The 25621-nt window shown below is 43.2% G+C and overlaps 1 protein-coding gene across 3 annotated transcripts in view; it reads right to left on the reverse strand.

Annotated features, from left to right (window-relative positions):
- DIAPH3 (diaphanous related formin 3) overlaps positions 1-18809 on the reverse strand; it is a 582111-nt gene extending 563302 nt beyond the window's left edge. For all 3 annotated transcript variants that reach the window (XM_018056821.1, XM_018056820.1, XM_018056822.1), the window contains exon 1: positions 18490-18809. In XM_018056821.1, coding sequence (XP_017912310.1) covers positions 18490-18669 — 180 coding nt within the window. In that variant the 5' untranslated portion in view covers positions 18670-18809. The remainder of the gene's footprint in view (positions 1-18489) is intronic.

The following is a 25621-nucleotide window of genomic DNA, read 5'->3' on the forward strand; positions in this document are numbered from 1 at the left end:
CAGAAATTCATGAATGAGATTAGATACAGAGCACTCCAATACTGTATCAAATGTACACTGTGTTACATGATGACACAGCCACATTCCAACACATAACATTCTATGTCACAATTTGGGTTTTGAACACAACTTCTATAGTCAAGCTGTAAGATCAAGCAATTGCAGCCTAAACTGCATTGGCAATCCTCCAACAAAGCCAAGGAGACTTTAGTAATGACTCTCTAGTAATAACCCAAGTATATTTGTAAAGGACTTCTGAAAGCACATAGTTTTATATTGATTACCACACCACTCAAGCACACTAACAAGTCAGCAAGGGTTATGGGGGAGTCACCAGCTGACAGCCACAGGCACGGAAGTCCCTCAGTGATCATAATAACCTAGAGCAAATGACTGATTACTGTCGCTCCTGTGAGGATATGAAGATAAATCTACTGTACCTGCTTTTTTTTATATCCAGTTCAGTTCAGTTCAGTCGCTCAGCTGTGTCCGACTCTGCGATCCCATGAATCTCAGCACGCCAGGCCTCCCTGTCCATCACCAACTCCCGGAGTTCACTCAGACTCACGTCCATCGAGTCCGTGATGCCATCCAGCCATCTCATCCTCTGTCGTCCCCTTCTCCTCTAGCCCCCAATCCCTCCCAGCATCAGGGTCTTTTCCAATGAGTCAATTCTTTGCATGAGGTAGCCAAAGTACTGGAGTTTCAGCTTCAGCATCATTCCTTCCAAAGAAATCCCAGGGTTGATCTCCTTCAGAATGGACTGGTTGGATCTTCTTGCAGTCCGAGGGACTCTCAAGTCTTCTCCAACACCACAGTTCAAAAGCATCAATTCTTTGATGCTCAGCTTTCTTCACAGTCCAACTCTCACATCCATCCATGACCACAGGAAAAACCACAGCCTTGACCAGACGGACCTTAGTCAGCAAAGTAATGTCTCTGCTTTTGAATATGCTATCTAGGTTGGTCATAACTTTTCTTCCAAGGAGTAAGCGTCTTTTAATTTCATGGCTGCAGTCACCATCTGCAGTGATTCTGGAGCCCCCCAAAATAAAGTCTGACACTATTTCCACTGTTTCCCCATCTATTTCCCATGAAGTGATGGGACCATTACATATAATATTGTGTAACTTTAAGGTATACAACCTGTTGACTGATACATTTATATTTTGCAATATGACTGCCACAGTAGCTTCAGCTAACACTTTTATCACATCACATAATTATCATCTTTTTAATGCTGAGAACATTAAGATCTAATCTCTGAGCAACTCTGATTTTATGATACACCATTGTTGACTATAATCACCGTGCTGTACATTAGATTTCCAGAACCTATCTTCTAATTGTAAGTTTATATCCTTTAATTCATCTCTCCAAAGTTGATCTCCTTTAACACATTCCCCTACTCTGTTTTTCAGATTCTACATATAGGTAATTATCATACAGCATTTGTCTTTCTCCCTCAGGCTTTTCTCACTTAGCATAATGCCCTCAAGGTCCAACCATGTTGTCACAAACAGCAGCATGTCTTTCTACTGGATGAATTTAATTCCACTGTATATATTCAGTGCGTACCATATCTTCTTTATCCATTCACCCGTGGATGGGCACTGAGGTTGCTTCCAGATCTTGGCTCCTGTAAATAATGCTGCAATAAGCATAGGAATCCAGATAGGTTTTTTTTTTTTTGGCTGCGCTAGGTTTTGTTGCTCCATGCGGGTTTTTCACTAATTGAGGCAAGTGGGGGCTACTCTCTAGTTGCAGCGCATGGATTTCTCACTCCAATGGGCTTCTCTTGGGGAGCATGGGTTCTAGGCACACAGGTTTATTAGCTGTAGTTCGCAAGCTTGAGAGCAAGGGTGCAGTAGTTGTGGCCCCGGGCTCAGCTGTTCCGTGGCATGTAGAACCTTCCCAGGTCAGGGACTGACTCCATGTCCCCTGCATTGGCAAGCAGATTCTTGACCAATCTAGACCACCAGGCAAGCATCACAGGTACCTTTTGGAGGTTCAGTTTTCATGTATTTTAGATATATACCCACAGCTGGGATTGATGAGTCATATAATAGTCCTATTTTTAACTTCTGAAAAACCTCCATACTGTTTTCCTTAGAGGCTGAACCAGCTTACATTCCCTGCAACAGTGCGCAAGGGTTCCCTTTCTTCCCCATCCTCACCAACACTTGCTCTCTCTTTCCTTGATGACAGCCATTCTAACAGATGTGATCCCAAGCCTGTTTCAGTTATCACTGATGGCATTTCACTCAAAAACCCATCGCTGAGAGCAGCTTCAGAGGCTGTGAAAGTGTATCATCTCCGCCTGAACAAGATGTGCAAGTAATCCAGCAGGAACAAACTGTCACATCACTGGAAGGCAGTCTGACCTACAAATAAAGACTCTGAGGCCACAGGCAGTCCCTGAATGTGGGTCAAAGTACGGCATTAGCCATTAGCCACATATGGCTGTTTCAAAAGTTAATTCCAACTATATCAAATGAAAAATCAGCCCTCTAATAGCACTAGCCACATATGACTAGTGACTATTAAACTGGACACAGCAGAACAGAAAGCTCCGCCATCGCCGAAAGCTGTACTGGACAGAACTGACACAGGTAGACTCCCGTATCACTAGGTAGCTAGTGAGATGGACGAGTCCACGCTGGAAGGAAAGCTCAAGTCAAGAAGAGTGAAAGGTCAGAGAGAGTACTCGGAACACCAAGAGGGTAGGAAGATAGATAAGCAAACATTAGAAGGGAAGAACATGCTAGAGCAAAGATTTGAAGAAATGATGGGTCAGTGTTCATACTCTGAAGTCTAATAAGATGAAGCTACAATACTTTGGCCACCTGATGCAAGGAACTGACTCATTTGTAAAGACCCTGATGCTGGGAAAGATTGAAGGCAGAAGGAGAAGGGGACGACAGAGGATGAGATGGTTGGATGGTATCACTGACTCCAGGACAGGGAGGCCTAGCGTGCTGGAGTCCATGGGGTCGCAAAGGGTCGAACACTACTGAGCAACTGAACTGAACTGAACTGAAGATGAAGACCAGCCACTGGGTTGGCAGTTGTTGACCTGCCACATTTTAGTGGAAAGACAGAAGCACAAGTTGAGAAGCCAGTGGGAGGTGTCTGAATGCCCCCTTTACGAGCGCTCTCTACCCTTGGCTAATGCCATCATGACAGGACCAATGAGCTGAGAGCTGTTTAGTACTTATGTGTTAACCCTCAATATAACTTGAAACATCATGTCTAACTATAATACAGGTCCTACTGTTCCCACCTCATAGATGAATAAATAAACAACAGTAACAAAAGTAATTTCCCAAGGTCACAGAACTACCAACTTCAGAGCCAGGACTTAAACCCAGGTTAACTTCAGAGTATGAGTTCTTGAAAACGACACAACATGGGCTCCCTGGTAATACTGCCCACCATCTCCATGCCAGACTGAGCGCAAGCCTCCTGAAGTCAGGGACCAAACTGTACCCAACTGTGCCCTTCAAACATTTACAGAATAAATGAAAACAACGAATTCACAGAATTTGGCTATAAGGGAAGGAAACACAGCATGGTATAGAGAGGTGTCTGGGTCACGGGAAAGTTGGGAGAGGGAGGGTGTTTGGTTTTGCTCCTGCTTTTTCTTTCAGGGCAGAAGATATCTGAGCATTTCAATCAGACGGGACCTGTGAAGAGTGAAACAACCTCTTGCAATAGAACTGGATCAAGATCAGGGGCAAAAGGGTTAACCTGACACTTCTACAGATACTGGAAGAGAAAGGAGAAAGAGTTGCAGATACAGATTGTTGGTGCAACAGCAGGAAATTAAGCCGGTTCAAGCAATATGGCCTTTATCTTCTCTCTGAAGAAGGTGTCAAGGCTGAGTGTGGAGAGGCAGGAGAAACATTCTCTACGGCAGTTTCAGCGAATGCTGTGCCAGGGCAGCTCCAAGTGGGAGCTACGCACACACAGAGTATCAGTAAAGCATCCAAGTGAAAATGATGAAAGTCATCACTGTTTCCGGGTGGGGAAAATTTCAACCGGGATGTAACAGTCAGTGAATTTCACTCTGAACTCTTACACTGTTGGGCTTTTTAAGAGGTTCATATATTACTTTTTCAATTTAAAAAACTGTTAACAACAAAAAGGAATCAGACCCATAGAGAAGGTAAAAAGAGTGAATATAGTCTCAGCATAGACACTGAGAGAAGTAAAAAAGGATGTAACCAGAAAGTGGGGCCTTCCAGTGGCTCAGCAGTCAAATCCTGCTGATACAGGCTTGCGAGGCAGGAGACATAGGCAGGAGATGTGGGTTCAATCCCTGGGTCAGGAAGATCCCCTGGAGAAAGGAAATGGCAACCCACACCAGTACTCTTGCCTGGAAAAATCTCAATCCATGGGGTCCAAAAAGAATCAGACACAACTGGGCAACTAAGCAACAGCAGCAGCCAGAAAGCTAGCTCAAAGCCCGGGCCCTGGCCCATCTGGCTGCGTGCCACCCACAGGCTCCGTCCCCGGCCACACCTCGGGATGGCCCACACCTCTCTCCTCGCCTCCGTCCCATCAAGCGTAACACCAGGGTCGTGAGAGTCCTGCTTCAAAGCACTGTAGTAAGCGATTAAAGGATTGTACAGTCCACCAGAGAGCAGTGCCAGTGATGATGACTGTGACCGACAGGCTGAAGGCCCTGCCAATCAGTAGTTCCACAGAGTCCCGATGTCTAAGGCTGTAGTCTGCAGGGCTGGCGGGGTCTCCCCCAGGCCACAGAGCACGGGTCCATCACTGAGAAGCCTGTCAGGTCGCTCCAGGCCTGGAGACAGGAAGCAAGTGGACATGGAGGCCAGCGCTCTTTTATTTATTGATACTCCATGTTATATCAGGTTTGAAGAGGCAAGGAATGTGAAGGCATCCTAGTTCAAAAAGAGTCCTGGGTTACTTCTGTAGGGTGTGGAGCAAATGCCGTCAGCAGGAGGCTGACAGAGAAAGAAAGAGCGGCAAGGGCAGAAGATGAAGGTCTTGATGGAACAGAAAGGAGCGGAATGCATCCAGGGACCAAGCTCTTTACGTGTCCCCACTGGAATTGAGGTCGGGTCCCTGGACACCAGGAGCGGGAGAAGAAGGGTGGAGGGAGGTGAGCAGCGGAGAAAGGTCAAGACGCGTCAGTAACTGAGATCTGGTCACCTGCCCTTCAGGATGTCCGACACTGCAGAGGCGGAAATCTCCCCCACTCTGGGGTCTGGGAAAGACTCAAAATAATACAACTACAGTCTCCCACCTAGAAAGGGGTGACTTTACAATGACGCAAAACCTATACTTACTCACTACACACTGTACTCCAGATGTTAAATTCTGGCCCTTCCTAGGCTAGCGACAGGTGCAGGGTCCTCTCCCGATGCTGGGCAGGCAGGAGGCTGCAGCCCCGTCACCCACATGGTCACGGGGGGCGCAACCACTCCGGACCGGACGACCAGCCTGTCTACCACCTTCAGAACAGTGTTCAATCTGTGACAAGATACGTTCAACACTTCATCACAGAACAGGCTTTCTGCTAGATGAGTTTGCATGACTATAAGCCAACGTAATGTTCCAAGCACGAAGTAGCCTAAGCTAAGCTATGATGCTCAGCAGGTTAAGCATAGTCCATGCACTTTTGACTTAGGATATTTTCAACTTTCAACTAGTTTATTGGGCCCTAATACCATAGCAATTCCAGAAAGAGCTGTAATAACAGCTGTCATGTATTAACTGCTAGTTTTGTGCTCAAGCTATTATACTAACATGCATCACCTCGACTAATCCTCACTATACTATGACTATTTATTCCATTTTACAGACAAGTTAACTGAGGCACAGAAGCTAATTCACCCAAGTCTCTCTAACCCAAGCCTCTCTAACACAGGCCCCTGGAGAACCTGAGTCAGCAGGCTCAGTCCTCCAATGACCCAGATATGTTTCAAGTAGTCTCTGCATGCCCTCCCAGGTGGTGTTAGTGGTAAAGAATCCACCTGCAAAGGGGACATGGATTCGATCCCTGGTCAAGAAGATCCTCTCATGTAGGAAATGGCAATCCGCTCTGGAACTCTTGCCCGGAAAATCCCATGGACAGAGGGGCCTGGTGGGCTATAATCCATGGCATTGCAAAGAGTCAGACACAATCGAGTGACTAAGCACACATTTACATGCCCTCACCCACCCCCACTGCAATCTTTTAGAGAAAAGAAAATAGACATTAAAAGTATATCAATAACATTTAAATGTAAATTAATCATGAATAGATTAGTGAATCAGGCAGTATAAGATTACAAGAACAGTTTTGCATAGATTTTCAATTAACCAAGTGTTCACATTGTAAGCTTAAGCCTGTATCAGGCAGCACTAAGAGAGAAAATGACTTCCAAAAGCTTACAAACATATGCACATAGCAACTGAAAACAAGCTTGAGATATCAGTAAGAGCAAAACAATACCCTCAGAAGAGAGGTGAGTGCAGTGAAAACATACTTTTAATGGAAACTCTCACTTTTTATAAAGAAATGAAACCGTCACATTGGATTTCTGAATACAGATTATGTGCATTCTATTTTTCATGTTCATTTCTCAGGCTGTCAAATTTTTCATTAGAAATAAATTGCAATTGTCACTTGAATTGCATTCCGTCCAAAGTTTTGGTAAACAGCAACAGTTTAATACCACAGTACAATCCATAATTAATGTCACCAATTTGCAAATCCTGGTTAAAAACTGAATGTTAACAAAGTTTCATTTTTATGACACCCAAATAAACAGCCTGCCTCACAAAATGCAGTGACCACAGGAAAAAGTCCCCCACATCCTGGAAAGATACCTCACAATAAATTAGAAAAATAAAGGTAACATTATGTATCTTACAATTAGATCAATCCACATATCAATATCTTCCTGCGAGTTTTAAGAAATTCTACACCTCATCTCCAAAAAAAGCATATACTTTTCAACATCTATAATGGCTTAGAATTAGCAATAATTTCTTTGATGAATTTTGGACGGGTTACTTACTATCTTTTCCTTGAAGGTCTGACACAGACCACAGCTACCTGGGAATATCCCAAGGCCCTTAGCACACAGGATGCCCCGAGGAGATGTTTCATACATTAAATCATAGCGCCTCTTCCTTTTCAGGTATTTAAGATGGGCTATGATGCTCAATGGTGGAGAGATTAGAAAGTTATTGGGTATTAATTCCATTCATGGGTCTATTTTTAGGGGAAAAGAGATATATATAAATTGGAAACCCCTCACCAAAAAAAATTAAAATGGAAAAAAAGTTTAAATCACATAAGCCCTTATTTCAAAGAAATGAAAAGCAAAGATAATAAGGAGATACAGACAGAAGGGGAAGAAACGAACATTTCAGTAGGATTTATGATGTTTCACTTCTGAAGCTTACTGGTGAGCAGTACATGGTGTTCTGTACCACTTTTGTAAGATAAAGTGTATTTTTTAAAGACTGCAAGGGAAATGCTGACCCTCAGAAAACCATTTACAGGTAGACTGATTTCAAGCACATTATATACAATCCTTGGAGAAGGAAATGGCAACCCACTCCAGTACTGTTGCCTGGAAAATTCCATGAACTGAAGAGCCTGATAGGCTACAGTCCATGGGGTTGCAATCTTGACGAAGGTGAAAGAGGAGAGCGGAAAAGTTGGCCTAAAGCTCAACATTCAGAAAACGAAGATCATGGCATCTGGTCCCATCACTTCATGGGAAATAGATGGGGAAACAGTATCAGACTTTATTTTGGGGGGCTCCAGAATCACTGCAGATGGTGACTGCAGCCATGAAATTAAAAGACGCTTACTCCTTGGAAGAAAAGTTATGACCAACCTAGACAGCATATTCAAAAGCAGAGACATTACTTTGCCGACTAAGGTCCGTCTAGTCAAGGCTATGGTTTTTCCTGTGGTCAGGTATGGATGTGAGAGTTGGACTGTGAAGAAGGCTGAGCGCTGAAGAATAGATGCTTTTGAACTGTGGTGTTGGAGAAGACTCTTGAGAGTCCCTCGGACTGCAAGGAGATCCAACCAGTCCATTCTGAAGGAGATCAACCCTGGGATTTCTTTGGAAGGAATGATGCTGAAGCTGAAACTCCAGTACTTTGGCCACCTCATGAGAAGAGTTGATTCATTGGAAAAGACTCTGATGCTGGGAGGGACTGGGGGCAAGAGGAGAAGGGGACGACCGAGGATGAGATGGCTGGATGGCATCACGGACTCGACGGACATGAGTCTGAGTGAACTCCGGGAGTTGGTGATGGACAGGGAGGCCTGGCGTGCTGCAATTCATGAGGTCGCAAAGAGTCGGACACGACTGAGCGACTGAACTGAACTGAACTGATAAATACTAATCACTTCTAGCCTGCTACTGGTAAATACTTACTAATCACTTTTCAGTTCAGTTCAGTTCAGTCGCTCACTCATATCCGCTCAGCCTTCTTCACAGTCCAACTCTCACATCCATACATGACCACATAGCCTTGACTAGACGGACCTTAGTCGGCAAAGTAATGTCTCTGCTTTTGAATATACTATCTAGGTTGGTCATAACTTTTCTTCCAAGGAGTAAGCGTCTTTTAATTTCATGGCTGCAGTCACCATCTGCAGTGATTTTGGAGCCCAAAAAAATAAAGTCTGACACTGTTTCTACTGTTTCCCCATCTATTTCCCATGAAGTTTTAGTTCATCACAAAATGAAACACTAAAGAAAGGGATAAATCCTTTGCTTGTTCGGGGACCTCTCCTAACTTCTTAAGTCATCTCCAAGTTCCTCAAACTGAGGTCTGCAGGGACCTTCTACAGACTCTCCAATTCTATCAGAATTTTAAAACTTTCTATTTTTTCAAGATTATATTAAACATTAGAAATAAAGCAAGCACATTCTGGTGGAGAAGGAAATGGCAACCCACTCCAATATTCTCATCTAGGAGATCCCAGGGATAGAGGAGTCTGGCGGGCTACAGTCCACGGGGTCACAAGAGTCGGACACAACTTAGTGACTAAACCATCACCACCAAGCACGTCCTGGACGATCGGAAAGTGAAAGCTGCTACAGTCCATGGGATTCTCCAGGCCAGAATACTGAAATGGGTAGCCGTTCCCTTCTCCAGGGGATCTTCCCAGCCCAGGGCTGAACCCAAGTCTCCCGCATTGCAGGCGGATTCTTTGCCAGCTGAGCCATCAGGGAGGCCCTCTCTACACCACATTCCCTCAGGCACTTTTGGTGAACACACCTGCGTTTATGTGCACCACCAACATGGTGTCAGCAGGCCAAACAACACAGGCCACATATCGTACAGGCTTCACCAACTCCTACACTTAGGAAAGATTCAGCTCCAAGAGGCTGGTACAATTCCAAAATGACACTATTCAAGGAGCAATAAACCTACAGCTACAGAAAGTTACATTTCAAGAGAAAATGAATACAGGGACTGGCGGCCTTGGCTCCAATTCTTTCTGCTCTTTTTCAACAGTTTCATATAATTTACTTAAAAAAAATTAAATACGGCTCTTTTTTTATCATAAACACATTACAAGAGTTCACTACTTCAGCCAGAAGAGCCAGTGAGGCTGTTCACTTCAGAGCCTCAAGTCCAGGCCTCATGAGAAGGACGGAGGTGTTCGGTGACATGACTCCACCCAGCACGCAGGGCTGGACCTTTGGATGTACTGGTCTGTGCTGAGCCTCCTCAGCTCTGGAATCCAACTTCTGCCCCAAGAGCCAAGGCGACAAAAGGAACGCAGCAAACCACACACATATCTTTCCACTATTAAATCTAATAATGAGGATGCAATTTCAACAAAAATCATCAATTACATTAAATCAGTGTTACCAATTTAAACTTTATTGGTTTTTTATAGTTTTGTTTTGGATTTTATACGTAAATCTGTTTTGTAAAAGAGCCAAAAGCATAAAGATTTATACTTAACTTTTTATATATACATATATAAGTAACATTTATTTTTACTACCATTCAATTCACAATGGAGTGTCACAAGAATTTTTTTCCTAAATTTGAGGTTGTTTCCTTTGCAAGTTCCTTTTTGTAAGTGTCATTGGTACTCAAGTTTCATAGTTGCATGAAACTCATTTTACAAATAAAAACATTCCCCTCCCAAGGATTCAGAAACTTGCTCTGACCTTTTAGTCATAACAATCAGAAGCCTCCACCACTGTGCATGTCAGCTGACATGTCAGGGTAAAACTAGGGAAAAGAATGCTTTCATCTCATCATGAGAAAAAGTATGGCCCAATTAAGATTTCCCAATATAAGAAAGTTATTCAAATATGCATTGTAATGTTCCCAATGCCCTAAAGCCTACATAAAAATTGTACTATCACTACTACTATTACTACCAATGATGACAACAACAAAACTATAAATGGTAAATATTTAGATAGAGGCTAAACGCTGTTACAGGGACCGTTATCAACCCATCACATTTAATTTCTAATCTTCCCAACAGCTTCCTTTTACACATGAGGAAACGGGCACAGGGTGAGGTGAAACAACTCACCTGAGTTCACACAGCTAATAAGTGACTCAGCTGGAACCCAAGCCCTAAAAGGGATCCAAGTCACTGCCCCGAAATATTATTCATAATGTCTCTTCTACAGAAAATTTGTGAGAAAGGATGGCAGTGGATCATTTGAGGAATAAAATCTACGGCAAGCATTTCCAAGTAGTTTTCATTAGACAGTACTCTGAATATTCCAGCATCAAAATTTAACTCACTGAAACTCTTTAAATTCTCCCCTAAGTTAATAATCATTATGTGATTTGCTATTTGCAAAAATTACTCTCAGCGCTAAGGTGTTTCAATGCCACCCTGCTGCTACCACAGGGTGAGAGAGAGTTACCTTTGTAGATCCTGTTCAAAGAAAGCTCATGCTTTGATCCTTAATATGCCATGAAGTAAAAGGTTATGCTTAATCTATATTTTATAGATCTAAAAGTCAAATTAGTTTCTGGGATAAACAAGCAGAGTGTGATGGTAAGCATATTCTGTAGCATTCATTTCATTCCGAGTTTGGAGACAGTATACTATGTGCTGAGTTAAAGACAACTGCATTAGTGTTACACAAAGCAGTTTTGCCTCGTATTATTCCGTAAGCATAAACAAGTTATACACATGTTAATTTACATTCCATATAAAAAGCCAATTTTAAATCCAATTTATAAGGCAATAAATATATAAAGATTCTAGGACACAGCAATAAAGTTATGCTATAAAGCAGAGTTAATTTAAGACAACAATAATAAAAGCATGACAAATTTTAGCATTCTACCAACTGCACAAAGGTGTTTCAGGTAACATCTGTTCAGAAGCAATTGCTGCAAGACAGACTAGATGAGATGCAAGGTTTCACAGTGCAATAAATGTATGTCAGTTTGCCTGCTTCATAATTAAAGACATGAGTCTTTGAAAAAAGCAATTAAGCCTTTCTCTAAATCTAAAACAATCATCCCTGCTCCCACCCCTCCTTACTCACAAAGAGCCACATGATCCAGAAGTGTATGTACCATCTATCATATGTTTTCAGCAGCTAATATACTCCCCAAAAACCACTGGATATATTTTGTTTCTTTTAATAAGTCATATTGACAAACGAAAGTAAACTTATTTTTTCTGTTAGAAGGATAGAAAGAAAAGAAAGTCTGAGATGATTCAGAGCAATTTACATTCAACTTCTGTTATCTGCAGGTTTTGAATCCAAGCAGTCAACCAACCACAGATCAAAAATATTTGGGAAAAAAAAAGCTTCAGAAAGTTCCAAAAACCAAAACTTGAATTTGCCACAGGATAATCCATGGGGTCTCAAAGAGTCAGACACAACTAAGTGACTAACACACTGTGCATAGGTTATGTAGGGGACTTGAGCATCCATGGATTTTAGCATCCAAGGAGGGTCCTGGAGCCAATCCCCCATGGATACCGAAAGACAACTCTACTTAGAAGACTGAGCTGAATAAAGTGATTTTACTTTAAATAGGTTTCTGTGCCTGCTGGGTTAGGTGGAGTTTTGATATGAATAAAATTCAGATACCTAAAGCCTTCAGCTAAGAACACAATCTCCAATTCTTGATAGTGCAAATCTAGGACAACTGAAACCATCACTTTTCTGAGGACTCAATGAAGAAATTAATTCAAAACAAGCACACAGATATCACCTGTATCATTATCATAGTCGCTTTATGAGAAAGATACAGCACAGCAAGATGAATGAAGGTTCTAGTCTTTCTAGGAAACCAAACTGTGGTTATCTTCTTTTCACTCAGACCACAAATCTAAACTAAACAATACCACAGGAAGAGATTTAAATGATCTGATGGTTCTCATAAAACATACACTTACAAGCTGTGAAACCAAAACTTTCAATGTGGTCATCCTCATAACTATACCTGCTGATAGCTTCCTGTGGCGGCAGTAACAAATTATTAATACCACAACCTGATGGCTTAAAACAACAGAAATGTTTTCAACCGGGCTAAAATCAAGGTGTCAGGAGGGCTGATCCCCGAAGCTCTATGGGAACAGACCCGTCTCTCCCAGCCTCTGACGCTGCAGCATTCTGTAGTGAGCCACTGCATCTCCCTTGTAGTCACCTCACTTCTCTCTGTAGTCAAATCTCCCTCTACCTCCTCTCCTAAGTAAACGTGCTTGCATGTAGGGTCCACCCAGATAACCCAGAATAATATCTCCATTTTTTCAACTTAATTATGCCTGCAATGTCCTTTTTTGTCATAAGGGAACCAGGCTCCAGAAATTAAGACGTGATGCTTTTGAACTGTGGTGTTGGAAAAGACCCTTGAGAGTCCCTTGGACAGAAGGAGATCAAACCAGTCCATCCTAAAGGAAATCAGTCCTGAATATTCATTGGAAGGACTGATGCTAAAGCTGAAGCTCCAATACTTTGGCCACCTGATGTGAAGAGCTGATTTACTGGGAAGGACCATGCTGGAAAAGACTGAAGGCAGGAAGAGAAGGGGACGACAGAGGATGAGACAGTTGGATGGCATCACTGACTCGATGAACTTGAGTTTGAGTAAGCTCTGGGAGTTGGTGATGGACAGGGAGGCCTGGCATGCTGCAGTCGATGGGGTCGCAAAGAGTTGAACACAACTGAAGGACAGAATTGAGCTGAATCTTTGGGGGGGGGGGGTCACTATTCAGCCAACCACTGCTACCTCCAAAGAAGCCCAAGGAAATGAGGTGAGCAGACAGGATACTCACCAAGCCCACCCCAATTTCAGTTCTCAAGTTCCCAGTACAATAGCAAAAGTCCTCCAACCTAACACCTCTTCCCACCTCACAACATGCTTACAATCAGGAAATCACTAAATCTATATTGCTTAAAGACATTACTAACTAGTGTTAATGGTTCCTGAATGAAAAACGCAGCTGCTACTGCTGCTGCTAAGTTGCTTCAGTCATGTCCGACTATGTCCGACCCCACAGATGGCAGCCCATCAGGCTCCTCGTCCCTGGGATTCTCCAGGCAAGAACACTGGAGTGGGTTGCCATTTCCTTCTCCAATGCATGAAAGTGAAAAGTGAAAGTGAAGTCGCTCAGTCGTGTCCGACTTCTAGCAACCCCATGGACTGCAGCCCACCAGGCTCCTCCATCCATGGGATTTGCCAGGCAAGAGTACTGGAGTGGGGTGCCATTGCCTTCTCTGAAAAACGCAGCAGTAATGAGTAAAACTCCCACTAGCATGGGAGAGTAACACAGGACAGGGACTCAGGATGTGTCCTCTGGAGCCAGCCTCACCCCGAGGCAACAATGCAACCAGAGGCAGTCTAACCTCTGTACCTCAGTTTCCCTTTCTAGCAAACAAGGCTAATTCATAGTACCTACCTCATTGGGTTGTTAAACAGATTACAGGAGCTGAAATCTATGACACACCTAAAACAATGCTTGGCTCATTAAAGTTAACTGTTATTAATAACAATGATCAACCACAGTAGACATACAGATGTTAATGGAACTGGTGAAAAACCTCTCATATCAAAACTGAGGATACTGTAATGACAGAACTACATAACATAATAACAATCTATAAATGGAAACCGTAAGATGAGATGTGAAATTCACACTGAAGTCTGTGAGAACACTTAGAGGATATCCTAACTGAAAAAACTGAGCTACTTTGCCAGCTTGGATCACAGAATTTACAGGCTCCCTTTCAAAGGACGGACCCACATATTAGCGATGGAGACTGCCTGAAGCCATCTGGATCTGGGGGCATCCCCGTCTCTACTGTGCATTTCTAGTAGTGGGAGGTAAGAATTAAACGCCTAGTGTCACTGAAGAATTTTCACAATAAGTTCAGTTCAGTTCAGTCGCTCAGTCGTGTCCAGCTCTTTGCGACCCCATGAATCGCAGCACACCAGGCCTCCCTGTCCATCACCAACTCCCAGAGTTCACTCAGACTCACATCCATCAAGTCCATGATGCCATCCAGCCATCTCATCCTCTGTTGTCCCCTTTTCCTCCTGCCTCCAATCCCTCCCAGCATCAAACTCTTTTCCAATGAGTCAACTCTTCGCATGAGGTAGCCAAAGTACTGGAGTTACAGCTTCAGCATCATTCCTTCCAAAGAAATCCCAGGGTTGATCTCCTTCAGAATGGACTGGATGGATCTCCTTGCAGTCCGAGGGACTCTCAAGAGTCTTCTCCAACACCACAGTTCAAAAGCATCAATTCTTCGGCGCTCAGTTTTCTTCACAGTCCAACTCTCACATCCATACATGACTACTGGAAAAACCATAGCCTTGACTAAACGGACCTTAGTTGGCAAAGTAATGTCTCTGCTTTTGAATATGCTATCTAGGTTGATCATAACTTTTCTTCCAAGGAGTAAGCGTCTTTTAATTTCATGGCTGCAGTCACCATCTGCAGTGATTCTGGAGCCCAAAAAAATAAAGTCTGACACTGTTTCCACCGTTTCCCCATCTATTTCCCATGAGGTAATGGGACTGGATGCCATGATCTTCGTTTTCTGAATGTTGAGCTTTAAGCCAACTTTTTCACTCTCCTCTTTCACTTTCATCAAGAGGCTTTTTAGTTCCTCTTTACTTTCTGCCATAAGGGTAGGAAACCGTTTTGTCTTGTTCTAGAAGGGTAATAGAACTTGGGTTCAGGTACGAATAGTGTGAGGTAGGGCAAGTACCAGTTTAATGATCCTACTGGATTCTCTTCACCTTCATGAAGTCTTCACCCAGGCTCCTGCCTTGTCCTTCCAGCCTCCACTGGTGGCACCCTGTCCCCGGTAACTATCCCCAGGACCTTCACACACACACACACACACATACAAGCTGCTTGCCACATCCTCTGCTGAAACCAAGTGGGTGAGTTCACAAGCAGCCCAAAGGAAGCTGATTTATTGTGCAGCCAAACTATCCTACATTTACAACAGACAAATCTCTACTATTTACACATATCAATGGGGAGAAAGTCTATGCTACAGACGTTTATACACAATTCAAAACTAACTAGAGGCCCACAACTATACAAGTAGCAAAAAACAAGGATTCTTCTGCTTTATCTAAAGTACAACAGAAATTCAGTGGGGAACAGAGCTCCCACCTTCTTACACTAAGAAGCCAGTGGCCAGTTTAGCCGCAGTTCCACACAAGCCTGCAGCTCTGTGGCTTGCAAACACCAGTCACGCACATTATCACCAACCTGCATGACTTGTTACAGTCAAAAGCAACCAGGTGACCTAATGACTATGTGACCTGGATAGATTCAGACTAGCTAGTATCATTTCATTCCAAATCAAGAGAAAGCCAAAAAGGGACTTGAGGTCCAGCAGTACAGCAGACTGAACGACAGAACAATCACTATTTGGGGCACTGCTGAGATCTCATGAGGAAGGGGTGGTGTCCAAAATCACCCTCCAACTGATTAGCAAGTGTCACTGAAGTGGGACTGAGAACAGGAGAAGCAGGCGGGGCTGGGAACGCCTGCTCAGAAGGTAACCTTGATACTGGGATACTGAGCCTAGGCTAGAGAGTTAGAGTTGACCCTGGAACTCCAGGCCCTCTAAGAGTCCAATCCAACAGAGAGATAGCACTTTCAGGCTCCTGGTAGAAATAGACTCAGATCATGCCCAAAGAAAACTCTCCCAAGTCAGGCCTCCTAGAAGACAGGTTAAGATTAAGCATTGAAATTTTCAATACAAAATTTAACAAGCACAGAGGGAGAGACCACTCTACCACGGGTGCAAGTCAGTGTACACAGTCCAAAGGTGCACATACCATAAATGCCAAATATAGAAGAAAAAGAGTAAAGTAAGCAGTGTCTAAAGGAACAAAGGAATAAGAAACAGCAATATAAAGAATACAGTAACGAGGCAGATTTGAAAAAGAAAGCAAATGGACCTTATAGAAATAAAAGATAATTGATAACTCAAATATTAAGTTAAATAGATTAGACACAGCTGATGACAGAATTAGTGAAATGGAAAATACCAAGAAATTATCATGTAAGCAAGAATCTAAATTAATTTATGAGACTATAAAGAATCCAAATTACTTCTAAATTAAAGTCATGATTTAAATCAGACTTCAACCAATCTAAAAACATACATAGTATTTTAAATGTATTTATTAGACTGAGGGCTTAAAAGTGTGTGTCTTTTAGACATTTTTTCATCTTTACAACATATCTAAGAAGTGAGAAACAGCACAGAACCTAGAACTCACATCACCTGATATATCCTTCAAGGAAACTAAATCTATTAATAAATATTATTTTAGGTTCTATTTTCATGATATCCTTGCTGGAAGGAGTCACAGAAAATTACACCTTATATATTCTGGAGCACAGGAGTCAGAGACAAACTGGAATGATGCCATTAACTCAGAAAGTGAAAAGAAGAAAAGTCATTGCCCAGTGGATTCTTCCCATATGGGGTAGAATCTTTTACTGCCAATCTAACTCTATCTTATTTATTCCTCAGCCCTGTCAAGATAACAATCAACAACATAGTTGATCCCCTTTGTAAAATTTCACCATTCCTATGGCTATACTTTGGCCACCTCATGCGAAGAGCTGACTCATTGGAAAAGACTCTGATGCTGGGAGGGATTGGGGGCAGGAGGAAAAGGGGGCGACAGAGGATGAGATGGCTGGATGACATCACCAACTCGATGGACGTGAGTCTGAGTGAACTCCGGGAGTTGGTGATGGACAAGGAGGCCTGGCGTGCTGCGATTCATGGGGTCGCAAAGAGTCGGACACAGCTGAGCAACTGAACTGAACTGAACTAATGGTCATCTTGATACTTAATTTTGCATCATTAATCCATGTTGTCCTTCATTTTCAGTATTCTGATACATCTCAGGCTCTGCTCTTTTATTCATGGATCATTTTTGACTGTTATATGTAGCTACTCACTCCTCTTCCACAAGCCTTCATCCCTTAATTTGTGTATCTTGACTCATATTTCTAACAACTTTCATTTGTTTACAGAAGGAACAAACTGTACTCTAAAATTTCACCTATGACTAAAATGTTTTTCCGTATTCCTAAGTAAAATGGAGGGGTATTAAATTTTCAGTTCTGTCTCACTCCAAATGTATCAACCCTCTATGTAATTTGCTTGTGATTTACTTACAGACAACAAAACAATCTTCTGTGTCTGTTCTTTCACTAGTTAGTGACAATACAAAGATTTACAAGGCGCTAACGTGAATAAGAGAAGCAACTGGAATAGCAGGTTTCAAATACTCAGATTTCTTTCCAAACTAAACAAAACATTCTTTAGCGGTGACTTCATGACCCGCCAAGTTTTAAAACAAGCCGTTTCAATTTGTAAAGTTACAAAGAGCTGACTCATTGGAAAAGACTCTGATGCTGGGAGGGACTGGGGGCAGGAGGAAAAGGGGAAGACAGAGGATGAGATGGTTGGATGGCATCACCGACTCGATGGACCTGAGTCTGAGTGAACTCCGGGAGCTGGTGATGGACAGGGAGGCGTGGCGTGCTGCAATTTATGGGGTCGCAAAGAGTCGACTGAGCGACTGAACTGAATCTACTTTTAAAAACTTCTTCTTGGGAATTAAAATACGAAGGAGAAAAAGCAATCCTATCACCTAAAGATCACTTCGATATATCTCATACTCTCAGATGCTATGGGAAAAAGGAAACGTTTAACTTAAAAGTGCAAAGTGCACGAGAGACATCACGACTTATACGTTTGAAGCTGCTTCTCACGACAGCCTTAGGAACTTGGGGCAGTGACCAGGTGTTTGTCAAAGGATCCAAATAGAACTGGGCCTGCCGTCATAACCCGTGAGGAGACGGCAACTCTGACGATCTAGAACAAAGCGTAGCTCACCGCTCCGCCCAGGGAACCCGCCCACGCTGTCGGCCAGGCCGGAGCTGAGGAAAACCGAGGGACCCATGACCGGGTCGCAGCCCGCCCGGACCAAGGCCCAACTTACAAACTTGGGGCGCTTCTCCGCAGGCGCCGCGGGGCCGCGGGTCGGCGGAGGGCACTGCAGGCCCTTCCTGCGCGGCACCTCGCTGTCCCGGCGGCTGTGGCCCGGGGAGGAGGCGGGGTAGGCGGCCCCGACGGCCGAGCGCTGCGCCAGGGCACGCGGCCGCGGCCGGTGCCGGTCCATGCTTCCGCGGCCCCGGGAAGGCGAGGGAGGAGAAGGCCGCAGCTCTGCAAGCCACAGGCGGGAGCCCGGAGTCCGCGGCGCGCGCGTCCCCAGTCCCGCCGACAGCGCCTGCCCGGATCAGTTCAACCGCTACCTCCCGACCGCCGGCGACACATCCGAAAAGTCCCGCCGCCGCCGCGCACCCGGGCCCAGCCAATCCGGGGCCGCCGTCGAGCCCGGACCCAGCCAATCCGGAGCTGCGCTCGGAGTGACGCGCCCTGGGCACCGCCCCATCCGGGCAAGAAGAAGCGTGATTGGCGGGTCCGCGGTTCTCTGCGCCGCTTGAGCGACTGGGGGCCCAGGCGGCCCAAGTTGAAGGGCACTGGGTGCGGCTGGCTTTGGAAATGTGGGAAGCGTACCGGGAAGTGACTAGTCTGGGTGTGTTCGGAATTTGGAGAATGGGTTCCGGCTGACCTGGGAGGCAGGCGGGACCCGCCCAGCTCAGCCACTTAAGCAGAACTTGGATGCGAAATCATCTGCTCGGCGTTTCCGCACGTCTCGGGAGGCCCCGGTGTGACGACCACTGGGAAAAGTAGTTCCTCTGGGATCTGTACTTGAAATGCCGCTAAGCAGGAGAGGACCGCAGCGCCCAGGACGCCCCGGAGGACGCTTTCTCCACAGACTGAGCACCTGCTGAGAGCTGGGAGCCCGCTCAAGGGTGGCAGAGGCAGCCACGAAAAACCAAACAGCGCTTCCTGGAGGAGCTCACAGTCTAATAATGTGCTTCACAAATCCTTACACAGATGAAATAACATAAATGTTATAGCAGTTAATTTAAAACTTCTTGAGAATAAAAAATATATATTAAATCTGAAGGAGAGGATTTGGAAAGAAGAAAGGAAGGATGAAGAGACTTTCTTAGGACAGAAGAGAGTGGCGTGACTTTCAGCAAAAAGACATTCCAGGCAGGGGCAAGGCCTAGAGGAGTCATAGTCAGAACATCGGAACAACCTAGATGTCCATCTACTGATGAATGGATGAAGAAAATGTAGTACATATGTACAATGGGATATTAGCCTTAAAAAGGAATGAAATTGGGTTATTCGTAGGAATGTGGATGGATTTAGAGTCTGTCAAACAGAGTGATGTACCAGGCTTCCCTGGTAGCTTGGACGGTAAAGCGTCTGCCTACAATGCGGGAGACCCGGTTAGATCCCTGGGTCGGGAAGATCCCCTGGAGAAGGAAATGGCAACCCACTTCAGTATTCATGCCTGGAAAATCCCGTGGACTGAGGAGCCTGGTGGGCTACAGTCCATGGGGTCACAAAGAGTCGGACATGACTGAGCGACTTCTCTCTTCTCTTAAACAGTGATGTAAGTCATGAAGAGAAAAACAAACATTGTATATTAATGCATATAAGTGGAATCTAGAGAAATGGTACAGTTCAATTCACTTCAGTCACTCCAATTCAATTCAGTCGCTCAGTCGTGTCCGACTCTTTGCGACCCCATGAATTGCAGCTCGCCAGGCCTCCCTGTCCATCACTTAAGTCACTCAGTCATGTCCAACTCTTTGTGACCCATAGACCACAGCACACCAGGCCTCCCTGTCCATCAGCAACTCCCAGAGTTTACCCAAACTCATGTCCGTTGAGTCTTTGCTGCCATCCAACCATCTCATCCTCTCTCGTCCCCTTCTCCTGCCTTCAATCTTTCCCAGCATCAGGGTCTTTTCAAATGAGTCAGCTCTTCGCATTAGGTGGCCAAAATATTGGAGTTTCAGCTTCAACATCAGTCCTTCCAATGAACACCCAGGACTGCTCTCGTTTAGGATGGACTGGTTGGATCTCCTTGCTGTCCAAGGGGCTCTCAAGGGTCTTCTCCAGCACCACAGTTCAAAAGCATCAATTCTCAGCTTTCTTTACAGTCCAACTCTCCCATCCATATGTGACTACTGGAAAAACCATAGCCTTGGCTAGACGGACCTTTGTTGGCAAAGTAATGTCTCTGTTTTTTAATATGCCGTCTAGGTTGGACATAACTTTCCTTCCAAGGAGTATGCGTCTTTTAATTTCATGGCTGCAGTCACCATCTGCACGGATTTTGGAGCCCCCAAAAGTAGTCAACCCCTGTTAACCACTATTTCCCCATCTATTTGCCATGAAGTGATGGACTGGATGCCATAGATCTTAGTTTTCTGAATGTTGAGCTTTAAGCCAAATTTTTCACTCTCTTCTTTTACTTTCATCAAAAGATTCTTTAGTTCTTCTTCACTTTCTGCCATAAGGGTGGTGTCACCTGCATGAGTGAAATTGCTCAGTCATCTCCAACTCTTTGTGATCCCATGGACTGTTGCCTACCAGGCTCCACCATCCATGGAATTTTCCAGGCGAGAGTACTGGAGTGGGTTGCCATTTCCTTCTCCAGGGTATCTTCCCAACCCAGGATCGAACCTAGGTCTCCCGCATTGGAGGCAGACACTTTACCATCTGAGCTACCAGGGAAGCCCGTCATCTGCATTTCTGAGGTTATTGATATTTCCTCCCTGCAATCTTGAGTCCAGCTTGTGCTTCATCCAGAGAAGTGGTACAGATGAAACTATTTCCATAACGGGAATAGAGACATAGAGGGAGAGAACAGACACGTGGACACTGTGGGGAAGAGAAGGGTGGGACAAACTGGGAGATGAGGACTGACATATATACACTACCTTGTGTAAAATAGATAGCCAATGGGAACCTGCTGATTAGCACATGTTGCTGTGTGATGTCCTAGCTGGATGGGATGTGGGCTAGCACAGAGGTTGAGAAAATGGGCCTTGTTCAAGTAAAGTCTTCATACTACAGTTGGGCAGGGGAGGGAGGATTGTTTAAGTTTATTTGTTTTATTTGTGTTTGTTATTATGCTTATTTATTTGTACGAAGCTTCTGTCCCAGTCTCTATACTCAGAAAGTACCTAATCTTTAGGGGAAAGTTCAGGAGAACAGAAAGGTCAGGAGAACTGCAAGTATGAAGTCATGGTCCAGTGAATGAGATTCAGAATCTAGAGGACGCTTTTTCCCTGAGGCACCAGTGCCCCCGGTGCCCTCGAGGGTTTCTTCATGTTGAGAACTATCTGTGCCACCTTAAGATGCATAAACTGTTCTTGTGCTTACAGTGTGGGAAAACATTTACACAAAAGAAAAATCTCAACAGGCACATTCGAGGGCACATGGGCATACGGGCCTTTCAGTGTACTGTGTGCCTGAAGACATTTACTGCGAAAAGCACACTTCAGGACCACTTGGATATACACAGTGGGGATCGGCCATACAAATGCCACTGCTGTGACATGGATTTCAAGCACAAATCTGCCCTCAAAAAGCATTTAACCTCTCTCCATGGCAGAAGCAGTGGTGAAAAACTACCCAGGCATGATCTGGAAAGGCAAAACCTACTGTAACTAGAACCACACCTTGTTATGTAAGCTGTATATCATTCTGTTGGGCAAGTCTTTCTATAGAAATGCAGCATTTGTAATATTGCATTTCCATCCCCATCTTTAGATCTTATTTTTGGTCTACCTACACATGATATGACTTCACTTTCACTTTTCACTTTCATGCACTGGAGAAGGAAATGGCAACCCACTCCAGTGTTCTTGCCTGGAGAATCCCGGGGACGAGGGAGCCTGGTGGGCTGCCGTCTATGGGGTCGCACAGAGTCGGACACAACTGAAGCGAAGCAGCAGCAGCAGCTCCTACCTCTGGGTGATCATTGGACCCATATGTGCATTTTACCCCTGTTGTTTACTAGCTATGTAATGTTGCAGGTGATGTTAAAATTTCTTTCTTTTGCTTTTTCAAATGCAGAAGGGGGTAATAACAATACCCAACAATCAGAATTGTCAAGCTTAAATGAGATAGCATATGTAAAGTTCTTAGAAATGTCTGTGAAAGCCCCTCCCGCCAAAGACTACCAGGAAGGAGGAACGCATGTAGTTGAACCAGTGGAGTTTTATTACTCATAAAGAATGAGAACATGCACTTTGGGATGGAGTTTCTCAGTAAGAGGTGCTAGAAAGGCCTGATAGGATTTCGACTTTGGTTAGGTGATTTTGCAAGACTCTTCAGAAGCAGAATGAGAAGGGTTACTCTGAATTTCAGTGCTGTCAGGGATTGGGGACTGTTTGAAGATTGGATAACTTAGTAAATCTTATCTGGTTGGATGGCAGGCTAAAGAATGAGGCTACAGCCATAACTGACAAAGGAGGACACTCACTGATAGTCTCAGAAAGTTTAGTAGTGACTTCCCACCAACCTTATTCTGTAAGACTGGTTATGTCAATGAGAAGAACAATAAGGCCTATCTGTGAATGTCAGGCCAGCTTCCAAAAACACCAAGGCCCACCTCAGGTCCTGGGCATAGAGAAGGTACTGAGTATAAATAAGCACAAACTATTATTATAATTAATTTTTAAGCTTTATATAAAGCACCTTTACATTTTTCTCATGGAAATTCTTTGTGACTATAATGCACCTATGAAAATCTCTTTGTCTATTAATAAACTTCACATTTTTAAAGTACATTTTATATATGTTTATTACTTAAACACCACAACAGCATGCACTGCCCCTCATTCTGATGCCCCAACAAGAAGTATATGATAAACTCCCGAGTCAGCAGTTTTGGAAGCGGTACCTTGCGCCAGCCTCCATGCCCAGGACTGGAACAAAGTTGAATGAAGCAAAAAGAGAAGACTGGAGAAGACTGGAATCTAGGAATGTGTTTCTTGGCTTTATCATTTCTGTTCAGTCTAAACATCCAAACAATTAGTAATGCAATCCTTATGAGGGTTCACTTTTAATGATTATATAAGCAAGTCGTGAAAAGCTGAGGGAAGGGATGGATCATTTCCAGTCGATATTTTTTTTAATGACAGTTCTATGAGATACCATTTTACCCTCATCAGACTGGCAAAATGACAAAGTTCCATGTCACCAAGTTTTCACCTATGTGTAGGGATTTCTGCATAGATGATAAGAGTGCAAAACTGGTTAAGCCAGTTTAGGCAGCAACTTGGAAATGGTAAAGGTTCATGTACTTATGACCCAGCAATTCCATGTCTCATGTCTCCCTGGAGAAGCTCAAAGATGTTGTGCAAATATATTTCCTGAACATTTGTAAGAACTAAAAAGGGTAAAGTATTTAAATATCCTGCCGTCAGGCAGAGAATAAAATACAGAGAGGCTTGTTATGCAGTAGACTTGTACACTGCATTTAAAACAAATAACTAGACCTACATATGGATAAATCTCAAAAATGGAGAAATTAAGTGTCTCTATATATTTATATATAGCATAATATATATAAATGTAATGTGTATGTGTGATAACACTGCAAAACATGAGGGAAATAAACACAATGATGTCATCTAGTTCCAAAGAAGAAAGGAAGAATAAGGAAGGAACTAAGCTGAAATGTTATTGCTAAAGTTTCTGTAAATGTTTTTATCTATTAAAAGGAAAAGACCCTGGAATAAACAAACCTTGTCCAACATATTGAACTCTGCGCTCTGCTATTCCTTGATACATAGGAGGCACACCAAGACCATTTCCCTGATGGTGGTATAAAAACCTGATTGTGCTTCACACCATCTATTGAAAATCTGTGGCAGCTAGTGGTTTGATAAACCATACATTCAAATGTCTTTTTGCAGATATTAAAGTTTTATTGTAGGGTCAATTTAATATCCACATGTATGTTAAATCTTTGCATACTGTAATTAAATTAATTTCTTGTTATGGTGGTGGTGACTAGTGCTCACTTAAAATCCACCCAAGCACTTATTTCCTTCTTCTTAACTGGAACTCATACTTATGAGGTATGGTACCCATGATCCACAGTGTAGTCATGAGTCAAATTCATATTTTGTGTATCTGGCTATAAATTTTACATAATATTTAGTTTGATACTATAAATCCATTTGATTTTAATATAGTGGTGTGTGTGTATGTGCCGTGCACACACTTTAGTTTCATGAGCCTTGGGAAATTGATTCCACAAATATCATAAATAGATATAAATGTATAAGGCTTATTTTTCTGGCAAAGCAATCAGTACATTCCTCTTATTTATTGAATCACTGACTTTGGTGTTATGTAGAGATATTTGTAGACCAATTTCAGAACAGAATTAAAATATTATGAGAATTACAGCTTTAAAAAAAGGGAAGGATCCACAGTAAATCTAGCAGAATGGTAACATATTTAATCTCAGTAAGTGGGAATATTTGTGTCTATTTTTTGGTAATTTTCTGTTTATTGGAAATGTTTCATATTAAGGGGTTTTTTGGTGTGAAAATAAGTGTTTTTTAATATCAAATCTTTAACAAACTATATAAACTGACAGAAATAAAGGAACTTTAGATAGCTCCCTTAACTCTCAATTTCTTCAGAAAATTTTAATTTGTTGGCATTGAGCTAACATGTAAGGAAGTAAGTTCATTTTAATTAAAGTAATTATTTCATTTTTCCTTATGTTCATGTAAGGAAAAGTGAAGTAATTAATTCCCTTTTAGGATGATGTTAATTTTTTTTGAGTAATCAAACATATATCCTTCTCCACCTGCCTTCCCACTTTTTTCTATTCTCTCCTCTCACATGCATTCTTTCCCTTAAATTAGTACAGAGCAAACAAAGAAAATCATTACATTTTCCTCTTTCAGTTAAATTACAAATTCTACTCTTTGCCAGGAATTCTTTCCAAGTGGTCAGTGTATTAAAACACAAACCATTAAGAAATGGCAACCACACCAGTATTCTTGCCTGGAGAATTCCATGGACAGAGGACCCTGGTGAGATCCATGGGATCACAGATATGAGTGAGCAGCTAACACTTAAACCACAGTCACTAACTCAAACCTAGTGAAATTTAATATTACCATTTTCACCATTGCTTTAACACCTGACTCCAGTGGAGGAATGCCTCACTA

This window comes from Capra hircus, chromosome 12 (assembly GCF_001704415.2).
Source record: "Capra hircus breed San Clemente chromosome 12, ASM170441v1, whole genome shotgun sequence".
NCBI classification, from domain to species: Eukaryota; Metazoa; Chordata; class Mammalia; order Artiodactyla; family Bovidae; genus Capra; species Capra hircus.